General features: G+C 42.5%; 1 protein-coding gene across 3 annotated transcripts; it reads left to right on the top strand.

Moving 5' to 3' along the window:
- The first annotated feature begins 1,019 nt into the window (after nt 1–1,019).
- Nucleotides 1,020–16,417, top strand: lhx6a (LIM homeobox 6a). Of its 3 annotated transcripts, none has more exons than XR_015110320.1 (9): nt 1,020–1,509; nt 2,318–2,386; nt 2,854–3,036; nt 4,812–4,933; nt 12,693–12,913; nt 13,959–14,059; nt 14,362–14,457; nt 14,625–14,779; nt 14,856–16,417. XR_015110320.1 is itself a non-coding variant. In XM_086186721.1 (9 exons), exons 1-9 carry the CDS (start codon nt 1,432–1,434, stop codon nt 14,933–14,935), a joined length of 1,125 nt encoding a protein of 374 aa, XP_086042847.1. In that variant the 5' UTR covers nt 1,020–1,431; the 3' UTR covers nt 14,936–16,417. The 3 variants fall into 3 exon arrangements, 2 of the variants coding, with proteins under 2 accessions (XP_086042847.1, XP_086042848.1); XM_086186721.1 differs by having other exon boundaries at nt 14,605–14,779; XM_086186722.1 differs by having other exon boundaries at nt 12,696–12,913; nt 14,605–14,779.
- Nucleotides 16,418–17,256: the final 839 nt, after the last annotated feature.

Genomic DNA, 17,256 nt, shown 5'->3' on the forward strand with positions numbered 1-17,256 from the left:
ATAAAAATAAATGGATGAAACACTTTACATTGATCTCTTTCTCCTTGGGATGACAAAGAGTTGCATATATTTTATTAGATCTTGATTATTTTCACGGGATTATTTCTGAGATGCAGTTGATTGCAGAGTGGCGGTGGAGATGATTGACACATCGATCTGAACCTGTGTGTGTGTGTGTGTGTGTGTGTGTGTGTGTGTGTGTGTGTGTGTGTGTGTGTGGGCTCATACATCCTGTAATTATGAGGCTTCTCTTTCGTTAAATGGCTCCGTGTATTTTTCTGAGCGTTTTCTTTCATCTGAATTAGCTCTGCGTGAATTAAGGGGGAAAATACCTGACTCTCTCTCTCGTTTCATAATTGTAGTAATTATATGGTACTGTTATATAGGACGATGATATAAAAAGTATGGATTAAATTACAACTTTTGAAAAAAACGCGATTATTTATTTATTTATTTATTTATTTATTTGTCTCCGCAAATCACAAATAATTCACAATTTTTTTTAGACCAATGGAACCACCTGATTTTTCTTAATCGTTTTGAAATATTTTGTGAGATTTGATTTATCTGACACATAAAAGAACTTTTATTGAATTATTCTAATGACTGAACAAATAAAAGAAGGCTGAATTTAAGCCGGTTGGCTTTAAACTACGCGATGTGCGAGAATAAAACATTAAATCGCAGCCGTTTTTTTTATCTTGCGTGTTGTGTTTTAATGCAACCACGCTGGGTTCCATTTGATTTTAGTGTTTAGGATCGTGGTTATTTCTGCAGCCCAGTGGGCTACGTTCGTTCATCTCAGCTCTACGTGTATCAATGCTCGATCAGCCTGTCACACAGCCAGTAAATCTGACTAGAATGTACTCTGTGTATTTTTTTTTCCTGCGTCTGGCAGCCCGCAGCGCTGAGGCACAGATAGCTCCCAAACGTCCACCATCACTGTCACCACTGTTCCAGAGTGCGTCCAGCCTTCTCACGCACATGCAGCTCTGTGCTCGCCCTCCCTCCCCCTTCTTTAACTATAAGACAGGCCGGAGAGCAAACTTTCACTCCAGCTCTGCAGCAGAGCTCTAGTTGCGCTCTGGTCTCTCCTGCACCTCTCAAGCCTCGGGAGTAAAAGCTGCCAGCCAGCCCCTCAATTTGATTCACTTCCTGTAGTCAGACTCCTGGACGGAAAAGGAGGAAATCTTTGTGTTCTAAATAGAGCTCTCCGAGGAGCAGCAGCGACGAGAAACTCCTCGCCTCTCTCTTTTTTTCCCCCTTCTTTCTACTTTTTTTTTTTTTTTTTTTGCGGTTGTGTAGCTGCGGTTCAGAGCAGCGGCCGAGCTCATGCGTGTTGCTACGGATGGTAAATGACGCACATCACCGCCGACTCTTCCCGTAATTGCAGGCACCGAGCTCGGAGAAGCGGACGCACTCCGGTGGTTCATGTACTGGAAAAATGAAGTTCTGTCCCCTCTTTCCGAGGGCAATAAGATTCTGTCCGAGGGGATTCCCACCAAGCAGGTACGCACTCTGGAACTTGTTGCGTTAAAAGCTCCAAGCAGGAGGCCTTCGCTGTTTGCCCTCCGCTCGTTTTTGTTTTGGTTTTAATTATTTTAATTATATTTCTTTACGTAACGATGCCGCGTGAGTGTAAACAGTCTCAATGTATCTGGAAGGATTGTTGTTGTTGTAGAAAAAAGAAACTGTGCGGTTTATGTCCACTCCTCGGTGTAATCGTCTCTTTGCGTGATGTCATGAGCTCAGATCAGCTGCACACGCGCCAGCCGGGCTGTGAAGAGGCACGCGCCCCTCTCTCTGTTATGAATAATTGCGTGAGTTGCGGTCCGCGAGCCTCTCGAGCGCGTACCAATTCCTCCCGCCAAGAATTAGACTTTAATTACAGCCATTAAAAATCGAATTTGCAATTCTTTTGGGTGACCCGTTGCCTTCCTCTGATTGACAGATGAAATAGACACTCGGGCCCCCCTCTTACCCGCGCCGTTCGCTGCTATTTGTAATTACAGGTACCCCCCCCCTCTCCCACACACACACACACACACACACACACACACACACACCACCACCTCCCTCCACTCTCGTGTCCTGGATTGCGTGGAAAATGCTATTATTCAGAGAGGCATTTGGGTTGGGGGCAGCGAAAATCAATCCAATTTGAAATAGCGTCATTAAAATGTGGCTTTTTGTCGCGGGGGGCCTGGTCGTTGCCGGCGCGGCTCTATATAGAGAGAGACGAGGGAGGGGGGCAGCTCCCGGAGATGAGACGGGGAACGTGATGAAGTCTTTCCGTTCACGGATCGTTGTCTTGTAGGTGATCTCTACCGAGCAGCAGACACCGGGAGCCTCGCGCTGCAGTGTGGACTCGAACCACGCGCCAATGGTGAGTTGTGTTTGTGTGAACGTGACGGCTGCAGGTCAGGCGCGTGAGCAGGTTTATTCACGTAAATGTTGTTTTTTTAATATTTGTCGTGATCTTTGCTATGTTTCTGTTCTAGTTCCGTGTTTCAGGCCTGTGTTCATACGCGGTTGTTGAATCTCTCTCAGGTCACGATGTGCTTTACTAGTTTCACTCGTTTGTTACAGTTTTATTTTTTTCATATTATAGAACAAACAAACTCTCAAAATTCTCAAATGTGGCCAGGAAAGTAAATGTGTTCATTATGAACGCATGAAAATGGCGACATCTGCAAAGTGACGATGTGGAGATGAAGGGTGTGTGTGTGTGTGTGTGTGTGTGTGTGTGTGTGTGTGTGTGTGTGTGTGTGTGTGTGTGTGTGTGTGTGTGTGTGTGTGTGTGTGTGAGCTCCCGTGTTATGATTTATGGAAACAACTGATGCCCTCTTGCAGTCTCAGTCGGACGGAGAGTCCCAGAGGTCCAACATGGAGCGGGAGGACACTCGCTCGTCCCCGAGCACACCGTCCACCCCCTCCGTGTGCTCGCCGACCTCCACCGCCAGTTCGGTACCGTCCACCGGGAAGAACTTGTGCGCCAGCTGCGGTCTGGAGATCCTGGATAGGTACCTGCTCAAGGTGAGGGGGGCGGGCGGCGGCGGGGGGGTGGGGGGTCAAGCTTTAACGGCAGGATGATTCTCTCTGGGGAGAAATGAAATTCTCCTTAGGGTGTGTGTGTGTGTGTGTGTGTGTGTGTGTGTGTGTGTGTGTGTGTGTGTGTGTGTGTGTGTGTGTGTGGTGTGTGTGTGTGTGTTTCTGTGTGTGTGGGGGGGGTGTCTTGTTTATTTGTTTACTCCTTTTTAGAAAAACAGCAGGCAGCTTGTTTGCAGCACCGAGCGAGGGTGGCGCGTCAGCTCGGGTCTGGCCTGCTGGGAGCCGCTGCTGCTGCAGGAACACGCTTGAACACTTCAGGCGTCCGCTTTTATCAACTGGAAAGAAGTAAATAAATTCAGAGAACGAAAAAATAGTTGGGAAAAAAACTACAAAACTGAAGAGGAACTTCCACCCCCAAGAACCCACGGCTCACATTCATAAACCCGCACTCACACGTCATCACTTCTTGTTAACTGTCCTTCTACCGATGTTATCTCCGCAACCGCGAGGACACAGATAAGGAGAAAACCGTCCCGGGAGTGCGTGGGGTGCAGGGGGGGGGGGGGGGGGGGGTGGATGCAGACATAAGAGAGATGTTTCAGCTTTGTCGCGTGCGCTCACGTTCTTCCTGCCAAAACAATCATCCATCTCTCGCGCACGAGGGTTTGTAAGGGAGTGACGATTTTTTTTGTTGTTGTTGTTTTTGTTTCTTTAATTTTTTTGTCTCGTCCTCGGGCTGCAGCAGGTCAGAACCGGAATAAACGGCGGTTACGTTTCTCAAGATATTTAATTAATTTGGATAAAAAAATCATTGAAAACACGTTTCGAAATAAATTTGATATGAAGCCTGATAACCTCCTGTGTTTACCTGTACGACCCACAAACATACAGATGCCAAAATAAAAGGAATACATTTTGCAAGATCGTTTTGACACCGAAGCGCAGCGTTTATTTAAAAAAAAAGAAAAAAGAAAAAAGATACCTGCTTAGTTTTTCTGGTTAAAAGGTCTGGATTTATAATGGCTGACGTTTAGTTTGTATTGATCTAAAAATAACTTAGAAATAAATAAAATATTCCGGTGTACTTTTTTCTGAGCAACATAAAACTTTTTTTTTTTGCCTTACAAAAAAAAAATTACAATTAATCAACCAAACCTTTTAACAAAAGACAGGTGTTTTTATATTTCGGTTCTGTTTTAATTCAAAAATATGAATTTATAATAAAGCATGAAAGATGGGTGGATAGATGGATTTTCTCTCCGTAAACCCTTAATATTAATTTAATCTTTAACCATTTGGCGGTAAAGATGCGTCACTTGTTTCCAAGCGAAATTGCAAAAAAAAAAAAAAAAAAGCTCCCGTAATTGCTTTTGAACGAAAGTATTGTATTTAGTGCCAGAAAATATTATTTTGGGTCGAAAGCTTTGGTGACGGTCGGAGATCTCTCACAGAGCCACATTCATGCACCCAGCAGCAATACCGAGGATTTCATCACGTGATATGACAGCTGTTGATCCATCAACATCCATCAAACTGTTTTTTTAAATCAAATTAAAGTCGCAGAAATCACAGTGCAATAAAATATGAAAAGATCGACTAAAAATAATGTGATATGAATATTAAAATATTGTCATTATGGCTTTAAATTAGGCCATGTGACATGGCTGTACCTGGAAGAAAAAAGAAGACATGATCAACATTATTGACTGACTTTCAGTGTGTGTGTGTGTGTGTGTGTGTGTGTGTGTGTGTGTGTGCAGGTGAACAACCTCATCTGGCACGTGCGCTGTCTGGAGTGCTCGGTGTGTAGGACGTCACTACGTCAGCACAGCAGCTGCTACATCAAGAACAAGGAAATCTTCTGTAAAATGGATTATTTCAGGTAGGGTAAGTTTGTGATCGTGTTCTACAAACACCACGTTCCTGCTGCTCCGACACTTCCTCTATCCTTCCCCTCTGCTTATCTCTGTCTGTCTGTCTGTCTGTCTCTCTCTCTCTCTCTCTGACACACACACAAACGCAGACACTTGAAAATCCTTTTCAAAAACTCTAGCAGGCCAATACGTCACGCCCATTCAGCTTATCATTTGGGTCAACGCCACATTTTTGGAATCATTTTGAATGAGTTTAATTAAACTGTTTGTGTTAATTCGCCCAATTTAGTGCACAAAAAACTCAGTTTTCTTGATATTTATCTCAGTGTCGCGTAGTCGGACCCCCCTCCCCTGCGGGAGTTTTGGTTCCGTCCAGCCGGGGGCTGTGAGCTACAGAGGCCGCTCTGCTGAGTGTCTGTCCAGCCACCGTGGTTAAATGCCCTGGTGATAGCCGGAGTGTGAGACCCGACAACGAACCAACCGCTGGTCGTACAGCCGTGAGCACAGCTGCACTTCTGCAGTATCCTCTTGTCATAAGTGCCTTTAGCACCCGTGCTTTTAGCTGGGCTACACCCAGAGGTATGCTAATAAATATAAGAGGTCTTATCATTACGACTACGAGGCAAGGCCAGGAAAGGAAGAAAGACAAAAATAACAGCATCATTATAAAAATTACAAAACATTAATTTTTTTTAAATTAGGAAAAAAGCTAAATATGAGCGTAAGAGGTGCCTTGCATTGAATAACAAGAGACAGAAGCTCAACATAGAAATACTAGACTTCAGCTTCAATGATGAATTTTAGATTTTTTTTATTATTATCATATCATCATATTATTCTACAACAGTGTAGCTGCTTCCGCTGTAATTTATCTTGCAACTAAAACAGGGTTGTTACAAATTTAATCTGTTTATTGTGAAACTGCCTCCTCTCCCCCTCAAGTAACTGAATGCAGGGGCCCCTGTCTATTGAATAGCTGAAAGAGCCACAATTTTGTTATGGCTATCCAAAACACAACATTTCCACTCTTGCATGAGGAGGAAAAAAACAGAGGAAGAGGCCGCAAAACACTGAGCTTTGGGGGAAAAAAAGTGGTAGTTGTTTTTTTGTTTTTGTTTTTTTATGCATTTATTTTCAGGAAGCTGTTTTGTCCCATTTCAGCTGCTCTGGTTTTATCCAGCTGTGAGAATCACACTTGAATTATTCAGAATATTTTCATTGATTAACTTATTTTATTACCACAGAACATATTTCTTGATCTAATAATGAAAAAAAAAGTACAAATAGTACACGGACAAAATTAAAACATGAGTGCGACTTAAAAAAAATAGTCACTCATTTCACAAAATTCTTGTTGTTGAATCCATGTAAATTATTCAGTTAAAAAAAGGATGAAGCTAAAACTGAATATTATTCATATTGAGTCAGCAAATGTTTGGATTATTTTGACAACACGCGCCGGCCGGATACAGCACACAGTGGCAGTTTGATCCCCTCTAGAGGGATGAATGAATCCAGAAATCACCGGAAATGGCAAATCTTTAGCCCATAAAAATACTCTCTATCTATCTATCTATCTATCTATCTATCTATCTATCTATCTATCTATCTATCTATCTATCTATCTATCTATCTATCTATCTAAATATCTATCTATCTAAATATCTATCTATCTATCTATCTATCTATCTATCTATCTATCTATCTATCTGTCTGTCTATCTATCTATCTATCTATCTATCTATCTATTGTCTATCTAAATATCTATCTATCTATCTATCTATCTATCTGTCTATCTATCTATCTATCTATCTATCTGTCTATCTGTCTATCTATCTATCTATCAAGAATGAATTGATTATCAGGAATATTAGTGTCCTGTTGGGCTTGTATGCAACAGTTGTGGGTGGAGCTTGGTTGTTTTTATATGCTCGGTCTTATGTGGTGTACATATATATATATATATATATGCGTGTGTGTGTGTGTGTGTGTGTGTGTGTGTGTGTGTGTAGTATCAGAGGTTGAGTAGGGTTCACACCAGCGAGAGCATAGAATAAATTTCTCTTCGGTAGCCTCGAGCATATGTATATATTGTATAGATACAAATACTCGTTTGTGCATATCATTTTGTGTGTGTGTGTGTGTGTGTGTGTGTGTGTGTGTGTGTGTGTGTGTGTGTGAATGTGTGAGTGCTTGAAGCTGTGAGTGAGCCTCGGTGTTTGTCTGATCGAAACCTGATACCAAGCCACCGCTCTGAGGTTTATAATCACCAGCAATTAGTCGTCCTCCACCCCAGACCTCCAGACCAGCAATTAGACCGCCCCGAGTGCATGGTCAGCATGTTTCTGATCTCACTGTGATTCCTTTCCAAACTAAAAACACACACTCACAAAGAGATATGTGCACCCTTCCCCACACACGCCTCAGTATAAAAACATGAATATGTAAAATATTCATGCACATATTAACAAGAATACACTGTATACACACGCACAGTATATTGCCTCCTTTTATAACAACTCACACACACTTGCCCACTGACACACAAGGATACACTGAGATCTCTGTTTATTTATGCGTGTCTTGCTACTGCCAATCATTTTTTTCCACGCATTTTTTTTCCTGTTTGCTCCGCCACATCATAATAATATTCGACCTAAACCGCTCCTCTATCGTTCACCTTTCAAAACTTCTCCCTGGACTGTGAGTCGCTAGTAAAGCAGACGTTAAATATGTCGAACATTCAGATCTAGGAATATGTACACATGTAGCTGCCACGCGGTCAAAGCTTATTTACTCATTAGGGAAATGATTTGGAAAATACTGCAGAGCAAATATGGTTTAATTATTGGCAGTAAAGTGTGATTATCATGCATTGCCTGAACACAGAAACGTTAAATCTGTAAAATTTATGTTGACACTCCAGGTTAAAAATTTGTATTTTTATCATTATTTTCTGGTAGATTCCCTTTTTGTAATCTCTCTCTCTCTCTCTCTCTCTCTCTCTCTCTCTCTCTCTCTCTTTCTCGCTCTCACACACACACACACACACACACACACACACACACACACACACACACACACAAATATGTTTTTTAGGAAAAGACTGTTTCAGAAATCAGAGTTTCAGTTTCCCTCCATAACTGAAATTGTACTTCCTCATAAAACTGTCATGGAGGTTGATAACCTCTGCAGCATTCTGTAAACTCTTTGCTTTGCTCTTCAATATATTTAAGTAATTTTTTTTTCAGAGAATCAAGTAAAGTCAGTTTTTCTCTTATCCTCCACTTTGAAAAGGTGTAACAATGAATTTCATACATAAACAAACATGTAAAATGAATGCTTATGAATTGCTTATTGCTTCACAACATCAGGATAGAAAGACATGATGACAGCACTTTGAATGTTTCAAGTTAAAAATGAATGATATGGAAATTCCAACCTATATATATATATATACTGTATGTTTTTAACATTCACTGAAGTCATCTGATCAGATGGGAGATGAGGAGGCGAGTGCAAAGCCTCGGTGTTCATGCAGCAGACTCGCCTCTGGTGTTCAGTTTGGCACGCGTCAGCATGCGCAGGTTTTGATTGCGCGAGCATCAGGTGGATTAAGGGATGAGAACTCAGAAATGTAGGCAGGAGCTGGTCTGTGTTGCTTTATAAGTGATTAAAAGAATCTTATTTTTCACTTCCACACATAACCAGTACAGTTAAAAGTGACCAGCAGTAATGTAGCTGCAGCCTTTAGTAGGAGCCGAGGCAGGTGAATAGAAGGTTCAAAGACCACAATAAATCCCATTTTACTGCAGTTTTTGGATGGAGCTGACCTCCCTCTGAAGGGAATCTACAGATAGGAGCGAGACGTGAAGCCGGTAATCGTCCATCAAAGCGGTAGCTGAGTTTTCGCCTCAATATTCTTATAATCTCTGGAGAAAAAATCCCCCATCGTATAATATTTGCAAGTTAATGTTTGTTTTCCTTGGAAGTCACTCAGGAAAATGGGAAATGCTTTAAAAAGTAAAACAGTGCAATTGAGTAGCAGGTGTGTGACTGTCATCTCTCTAAACATAAACTCTAATCTTGGTTTAGGCCAGATTAAAACTAACCTGAACACCAGTGCAGCAACACATTTTCTGGGTTGGTTTCAAAAACCTCTGGAGATGTTTCCTCATCTTTGTCAGCCTCTCATCTGGCTTTGGACTGACAGCTGCTTTAATGGGGCGTAATAGCAGGAAATCAGAGTGGGTTTTCCCTCCCTGTGTGTGTGTGTGTGTGTGTGTGTGTGTGTGTGTGTGTGTGTGTGTGTGTGTGTGTGTGTGTGTGTGTGTGCGTGTGTGTGTGTAGAGGGAGGGATAAGGGTGCAGGACAGAGCCCTCGCTGTGCGTCTCAAACCTATGTCAGGCCTCAGGGGCTTCCTCACACACACACACACACACACACACACACACACACACACACACACACACACACACACACACGTAAACCATTTCTTTATCAGCCCCCTACCCTTGCACCCCTCCCTCTTCTTGCACCCCCTCGCCTTGCACTCCCCCCCCACCCACCCTGTCCATGAGCTGCAGGCCACACAGGAAGTTGTATTGCAGTACTAATCAGAGGCACCCTGGGATACTGACACTGTAACCAGAGTCAATGTATGTCGGGAGCTTTGAGACGTGCGCACGTGTGTGTTTAAATGTGTGTGTGTGTGTGTGTGTGTGTGTGTGTGTGTGTGTGTGTGTGTCTGTATTGTTAGATGAATTATCCATCAACCCACTTCTGGAGAGGTGATTAGATTGCCATAGCAACAACTGGCTGACAGAGTGACTTGAGTTGAAATCACATTGATAAAAGCACATTTAAATAAAGATTATTGATTCAAATTTCCTGAATTTGAGAACGGATATTTCAGGATGATCTATATGATCTCTGAAACAGGTGTGAAACGGGTTTAGATCACCTCTTCATCTTCTAGATCTCCTTCCTCCTTCCACTAAAACTCGTTACCTCAAACTGCACCCCGAGCTTGAACTCTCTCAGGACAACTCTAATAGAGATTAACGTATTCTCACAGTACATCAGTAATGATCCGAAAAATATGTACTTCCTCAAGCCCTTCTCTTCTAGCAGCAGGTGAATTAGGCAAAAAAAATAATAAAAAAATTAAAGATTCGAGGATAGAAGGGGTTGCAAATTGGAGACGTCTGCAGGGAGATGGCAGTTTGCGGTGTAAAATTTTCCTCTTGTGATTGATAAAGAGGCCGTGATGATTGACGTTGTTCCAAAATAAACACCAGGATTTTGGTACAAAGGAAAATATATCTTAAAAAAAGTAGTAAAAGGAAGGAGGGGTCAGAGGAGATGAAGATTGGGGGGGGGGGTGAAACAAGGGATGATTTGCAGCTTTTCTGGGTTCTGTCTCGAAGTATGAAGCTGACAAGCTGTCATGCTAGATTAGCGGCAACGTTGCACAATGTTTTCCTTTTTACTGCAGAAACAAGCTGGAATTCTCCATAACAATCTGAAATGATACGTACATACAGTAAGCCACGGAGTCGATTTGTCTCCGGAATGGCTTTATTGGGTTATATCTGTGACAACTTAAGCTCTCTGTAAGTGCTATGCCGGCCAATTTTATTTCAAGGTCACCACAAAGACTTTTTCTCATGGTCTTTAATGCTGGCCTGAATTTGTTTGTTATGAGGAATGTCAGACTTGGTAGAAACGCTGTTTTTATTTGGACCTTATCCTCTACAAACTGTAAATGGGAGCAGGAAGGGCAGCATGATGAGCATCTAATGACGCCCTATAAATAAATATTCTCTATCACACCATCATGCATGAAAAGGAAGCTGAGTGGCCAGGCAGACGTATAAATAAGGAGGCTTGTGAGACGTCAGAGCTATACTACACTTTCATCCCAGACAGAGTGGACTTGAGTGCACTGACTCGCTGCCAAACCCACTCAATTGGCAACCCTCAAGCTCCCCTGCTCTCTCTCTCTCTTTCTTGCTCTCTCTCTCTGCCATCAACGCTCTTTACCCCCCCCCCCCCCCCCCGAGCCCTGCAGCTCTCTCCACGTCTGCTCCTCTTATCCTGCTCTCACCAGGTCTTTCCCCCCGTCACAGCTTTCAGCTACCGGCTGCTCTTTGCATTTGGCTCGTGTGTTTGACAGACTGTGCTTGTACAAGTTTCTCCCTTAAGCTGGGTTTTCTCCGATGCAGTAAGGCAGAGTAAAGGAGAAAGAGCTCGGTGTTAGTCGATCTGTGGGAAGTGTTACAGCCACTGGAACTTGTGTTCGCGCCCACCTGACACATTTATAACCATATTTTGTGGTGCAGTGCACATTTTATTGGATATTTTCGTCCATTTTGAGCCAAAAACACTTGATGCTGTCACTACTGTTTATTACCATTAGGATTGGTGGCCTCAGCATGACCCTTAACCTAACCTTAACAGCTCAGACCTAAATACCCTAAAACTCACAATCTTTTAAACATGTCGATTCATCTATTTTTATTCTAGCTTGGCCATTTTAGCAGTCATGCGGATACGTCTCTTGCTGTTTAGTAAACCCAAATGAGGAACACATCTGGTCATATACTATATTTTTCTTCATCTATAAGAAACCGAACAACAAAAAACACCCTAACCGAATTGATTTCACTCACAAGCCTGATAGTTTGTGACACAGACTTCTGTTGTCCAGAAGGTAGGGGATTGTGAGGAGTGTAGGCCCCGGCCAAAACCATTGCAAAACCCCCCAAATCAACAACATTTGTCATATTTTTGTATTTGTGTGTGGAGGGAATCTTTCAGCTCATCTTGGTTGCTTCATGGCCCCTTCTACACCCTCCCATCGTTGGTGAGCAGGTTAAAACAAACAGGAAAAAACCAACATAATGATGACCAAAATATTCTTTTTAAAAGATGAAACTGACATAATACTCATAATGCTCAGGCGTTTCTGGTTTGGATGGTTTCAAGACGAAACTTTATTCAAACAGAAGTTGCACACTGATCTCTGAGAGAAGGTGAATGTGAGTGTGTTAGGATCTGCAGCAGCTTCCTGTTTGTCTATTTCTGTTAAACCATATTTCAGCCGAATGCCTCTGGTTATTCATTCCTTGCTTTGCAAACCATTTCCTGAACTCTATGTTCACCATTGTAAAGGCTCTCTCTCTCTCTATCGCTCCGTCAGTGTATCTCTCTTCTGCTCTCTCTGTGCCCCCCCCCCCCCATCCCTCCTGAACAGTAAGTCAGGTGGTTTAGGTTTATATGTGGCCTGACCTCACTGTTGCTATCAGTTACAGCGGCTCGATACGGAGTGATGTCATCCAAGTCTTTCTTCATCTTGTAATCTGTTTAAAACTGCCTTGGTTTCCTTGTGTGTTGGTTTGTTCCCTTGTGTGTGTGTATTTGTGTGTGTGTGTGTGTGTGTGTGTGTGTGTGTGTGTGTGTGTGTGTGTGTGTGTGCGTGTCAGAGACTTCATGCATCAGCCAGGAAATTGCAGGTGTTGGTTTGTTTGCATTCAAAGCTCAGCTTGCAGCCACAGTCAGGAGTCCTCTCTGAAGGCTCCATCCTCCTCCAAGATTTCTTGCGTTGAATTTGCCAAAATGTCAATTGAAAAAAAACAACAACCCCTTTTTGTTTTTTTAATCAAAACTTTAGTTCAATTTTGTTTTATCTAGAAATAAATTTTAAAAGATCTTACTTTCCGTGTCTCCGTCCCTCAGTTGTTCTCTTTTTCTTCTCCCTCACAGTAGGTTTGGTACTAAGTGCGCTCGCTGTGGGCGGCAGATATACGCCAGCGACTGGGTGCGCCGTGCCAGGGGAAACGCATACCACTTGGCATGTTTTGCGTGCTACTCTTGTAAGAGGCAGCTGTCCACGGGAGAGGAGTTTGGCCTGGTGGAGGAGAAGGTTCTGTGTCGCATCCACTACGACACCATGGTGGAGAACCTCAAACGAGCCGCCGAGAGTGGTGAGTGTGGTTCACCCCGGTTCACCAGATGTTTGCTCCAGAGTCACTACCCCTAAACTGGATTTATACAGAGTTGTTTATTTTGATATGTTTCATCTGCACCTCTAGAAATAGTAATTGCATATTTTGTTTTCTTACTATTTTGAAGTACTTCTGCCATGGGGTCATGTTTGTCTGTGTCACAGCAAAAACTGAGAGGGGAAGTCAGCCATCACATTTTGGGATGGATCCATTTATCATAACGATGATGTGCATTTTTTCTTCATGTAGCTCTTTGTGGAAGTCTGCTCTGCCAGTGAATATTTGGTGCGGGGAAAAAGAAGACACACATAATTATCGTGATCCTTTTTTTTTTTCCTGAAAGTATCATGAATTGATATATCCAGACTAAAATGGAGCGATTAATTATAAGATTATTATTATTTGGACATTAAAAGTCCTCTAGAGTGATTTAGCGTGTGATTTAGCTGGTATGAATAGTTTTGAATCGAAAAGACAAATGCAAATTGCCATTAATGGTAATATTGATTCAAAGATATAAAGCCTTTCGACATCCTATTGATTTACTATTAAAGAAATACAATATAAATCAAATTAGCACACGAGCATTGAAACAGGATCCATCAGAAGGTAGCGTAGCGTTGCAGCTCCCTTTCTTTACAGTGGAAAAGTAATGGGAAGAATTGGAGAATTATCAGCTTAAGTTGGAGTGTGTGACATCACCCAAACCCCCTGTTTCTGCCACGGTTTACTTTTTCATTCATTCTGCTCCCTTCATCTTTCACTTTATTAGCAGCAGTTCCGATTCAGGTTGCATTTTCTGCAGGAAATGTTCTGAAATGCAGTTTTCTGTGGATATCACAAAAACATCAGTAACGTGCTGTGAAACTCACGATGGACTCCTACTGTGGATTCAACTCTTCTCTTGTTACACTCGTTCAGAAACCTCAAATATCATCAGTGTCTCTGGCTCAGAGGCGTCTCCTGTCTCTGTCAGTCCGCGTTGTCATCTGTTAACTGTCTGTGTGCGCTGTTGTGTTTTCAGGCAATGGTATCACGTTAGAGGGAGCAGTTCCAACAGAACAAGACAGTCAACCCAAACCAGCCAAAAGAGCACGAACGTCCTTCACTGCAGAACAGCTACAGGTCAGACACACACACACACACACACACGCATGCGCGCACACACACACGCACGCGGGCACACACACGCACACACACACACGCGCACACACACACACGGGCGCACACACACACACGCACATGGGCGCGCACGCACGCGGGCACACACACACACGCACGTGCGCACACACACACACGCGCACACGCACGCACACACACACATACACACAAACAAACACACACGCATTTAAACACACGCGTGCGCACGTCTCAAAGCTCCCGACATACTTGGACTCTGGTTACAGTGTATGATTGTTTGTGTGCAGATCATGCAGGCTCAGTTTGCCCAGGACAACAACCCAGACGCTCAGACGCTCCAGAAACTAGCAGACATGACAGGTCTGAGTCGGAGAGTTATACAGGTCAGTGCGCATATGAAATAAAACAATAAAACATTACTACTGCTTTCCCTGTCTTTTATGATTAAAAAAAATACACAATGGAATTAAATCAACAGTGTCATTCAAGAATATAGCCACATGATGTCTGGTTACATTGCGTCTTCATAGGTGTGGTTTCAAAACTGCAGAGCAAGACACAAAAAGCACACGCCCCAGCACAGTGGGGCTCCCCAGGGTCACCCCCAGGCCAGGATACCCTCGTCCTTGCCTGATGAACTGCATTACTCCCCCTTTGGTAGTCCAGACCGGGCACGCATGGTGGCACTTCATGGCTACATCGACAGTGAGTTCTGTCGTTTATTTGAATGTCTTCCTGTTTCTTTTTCACCATTTTTAAAACACTTGATTTCTTTCTTCAGGTCATCCATTTTCCGTCCTGACCTCTCAAAGCCTCCCTCATCAGACCATGTCACTGCCCCAGCTCCCCCTCAGCCGCTAGCACTGCTTTACCACCGAGACCCCTTATGACCCCCCCCCCCCAAAAACCCTCCAGACCTTAACCCTTTGATCTCCCATCGCCTGACGACCTGATACTGAGGTCATGCAGCTTCAGAGGGAAGACCACCTCAACAGGAACCTTGCTCCCTCCAGAAAAGGGGAGGAAAAAAGGAGAAAGAGCCGCTGTTCCTCTCGGAGGACGGGAATATTCCACTCAACAAATGATTGTGAAGCATTTATCATTAGCAGGAACTCACTGACTGTATTTCACGCCACCTAAAGGACCAATTTTAGTCCATTTTGTACAGCCTTGACAACTTTTATCAGCCGCCTTCTGATGTGAAGGTGGAGGGAACCAGGATGCAGGCCTGAAGATGAACAACGAGGAGAACATTTAAAAGGAGGCTGTCATTGTGGCCCCAGAGTATGGAGGGGAGCAGAGTGGGGGTGGGGCGGGGGGGGGGTCTGCTTACAGTAGACCACAACAGAGGTAAGACTCCTCCTCTTTCGTCTCTCTCCCTCCTCTCTCTCTGTCTAAGTGACCATGAAGGAAACCTAAATGTAAACAAAAATGTTCACTGGGAAAAAAACAACAACAACAAAAAAAAACACCTTTTGGAAATTATGTGAACTTTCCACTGAAAAGAAATGAAGACATTAGCGATGGAATGAAAATGTTGTGTGCCTTATCATTTCTATTATTCACGGAAACCAGAACAGAAGGGAGCTTATTAATATCCAGTAATTTAATGAAGATTGGGATGTCGCCTCAAAACAGGAAGTATTATGTGGAACAAAGTTAATAACTCCGCTTGTCTCAACAAAAAAAAATCACAAAATGTTTGCTATTGCAGTCTCTAGTTTAACATGAAGGAAACTCACAGGCTGAGGATTCAATAGCAAATGAGATGCAGGGGGCCGACAGAGGGGCCACAACCCTCTCTGAGATGAGCACACACACTTTTCTACAAAATCGGACAAGTTACAGACTTATTTCCAAACAGATGTGATGTCACTGATTTATAATTTCTGCGGTTGCTTGTTCAGCCTCGGCATCTTTCACGCAAGGAGGAAAATGGAGTATTGGTACAAAATAGACAATATGAAACAGACTGGGGTTGTAAATAGTAAGATGTGTGTGTGTGTGTGAGTGTGTGTGTGTGCGTGCGTGTGTGTCTCGGCAGGGTTTCAGCCAATAGGGAGTGTGCATCTGTATTTTAATGCCATGGCCATTGTGTGAAGAACAGGATCCAACAAGACCTCAATGTCCTTGTATTTATTGAGATGGTAAATCCCTGTAAAGCACTTTTTCCCCCCCTCTGAAATGTCCCCCCCCCCTTTTTTTTGTTAAAAAGTCATGCAATGAAATGAAACAAAACAAAAAAAAAAGTTTATTTGAGAGACTGTCCATCATAAATGTTTTGTGTACTAAAATGCAATAAAATAGAATGTGGTACTTTTGTGGTCATCATTTTCCCCAAGAATAATTAAGTTGCCTTTTAAACAAGCAACAACAATAGGGAACCTTGATTAAATTAGACTCCATTGGAAACCTTTTTTTAAATATCAAAAGTACAAATAAAACCAAGAATTATAAAGTAATTATGTCTTAAGTATGTTCTATTTTTTTTCAATCAAGTATGAATTTCATTTTCTTTTTCCTTCCAGTGGTTTTGCACATTTTTATCTCTTTGTTTATGGGCGCATATTCATATTTCATCTAATTTCTGTGGATAATTTGTTGGTGTGTGTATCATCTGTAGCAGGAAGTGTGTGTCTTTAGCCTTTATTCCCGTTTAAAGTTGAAAAGTTGAAAAAGTGAATGAGAGACAAACACTTTTAGAAGTCATGACACGATCCTAAACCCTGTTATCGTTACCTGCACATCATTAGGAATGTGTCATCCTGATGATGTCATACATGGAGTTATGGAATATTCAATCGTCTCTCATGCACCACCGGGCAGGAGGCTTAAATCTACCGCTCTCTATTCCTGGAAAAAAAAAAGAAGTTGTGACCAACATTTCTGAGGCGAGGCACCAGGTTTAAATACTTGAATACACCGTATAGAGAGAAAGAATGTAGGAAAAGTAGGCTGCTAAGTTTGAGGCAATGTTCCAGTGAGTATAAATATAACAATATTGATGTAAAGTTTTTCGGGGTCAATTCTGAGAAGAATAAATATTGATTATCAGCTGAAATATGTTTGATTAGATTTTTTTTTGCAAAGAATCCCCCAAATGTGCATCAAACACAAATACTTGTAATGGAGGCAGTATTATTTACTGCTGATGTAGTAATATTAGAATTAATTATTAAAAT

Source organism: Aulostomus chinensis, chromosome 19, assembly GCF_037954235.1.
Source record: "Aulostomus chinensis isolate RoL2024-O1b breed Wild chromosome 19, RoL_Achi_v1.0, whole genome shotgun sequence".
NCBI lineage: Eukaryota > Metazoa > Chordata > Actinopteri > Syngnathiformes > Aulostomidae > Aulostomus > Aulostomus chinensis.

Bases quoted from the DNA above. Each gene is read 5' to 3' on its own strand.
- lhx6a (XM_086186721.1), top strand. From the start codon at position 1,432: ATGTACTGGAAAAATGAAGTTCTGTCCCCTCTTTCCGAGGGCAATAAG. The intron at 14,458-14,604 runs GTCAGTGCGCAT...GCGTCTTCATAG, and splicing joins TGAGTCGGAGAGTTATACAG to GTGTGGTTTCAAAACTGCAG. The intron at 14,780-14,855 runs GTGAGTTCTGTC...TTCTTTCTTCAG, and splicing joins ACTTCATGGCTACATCGACA to GTCATCCATTTTCCGTCCTG.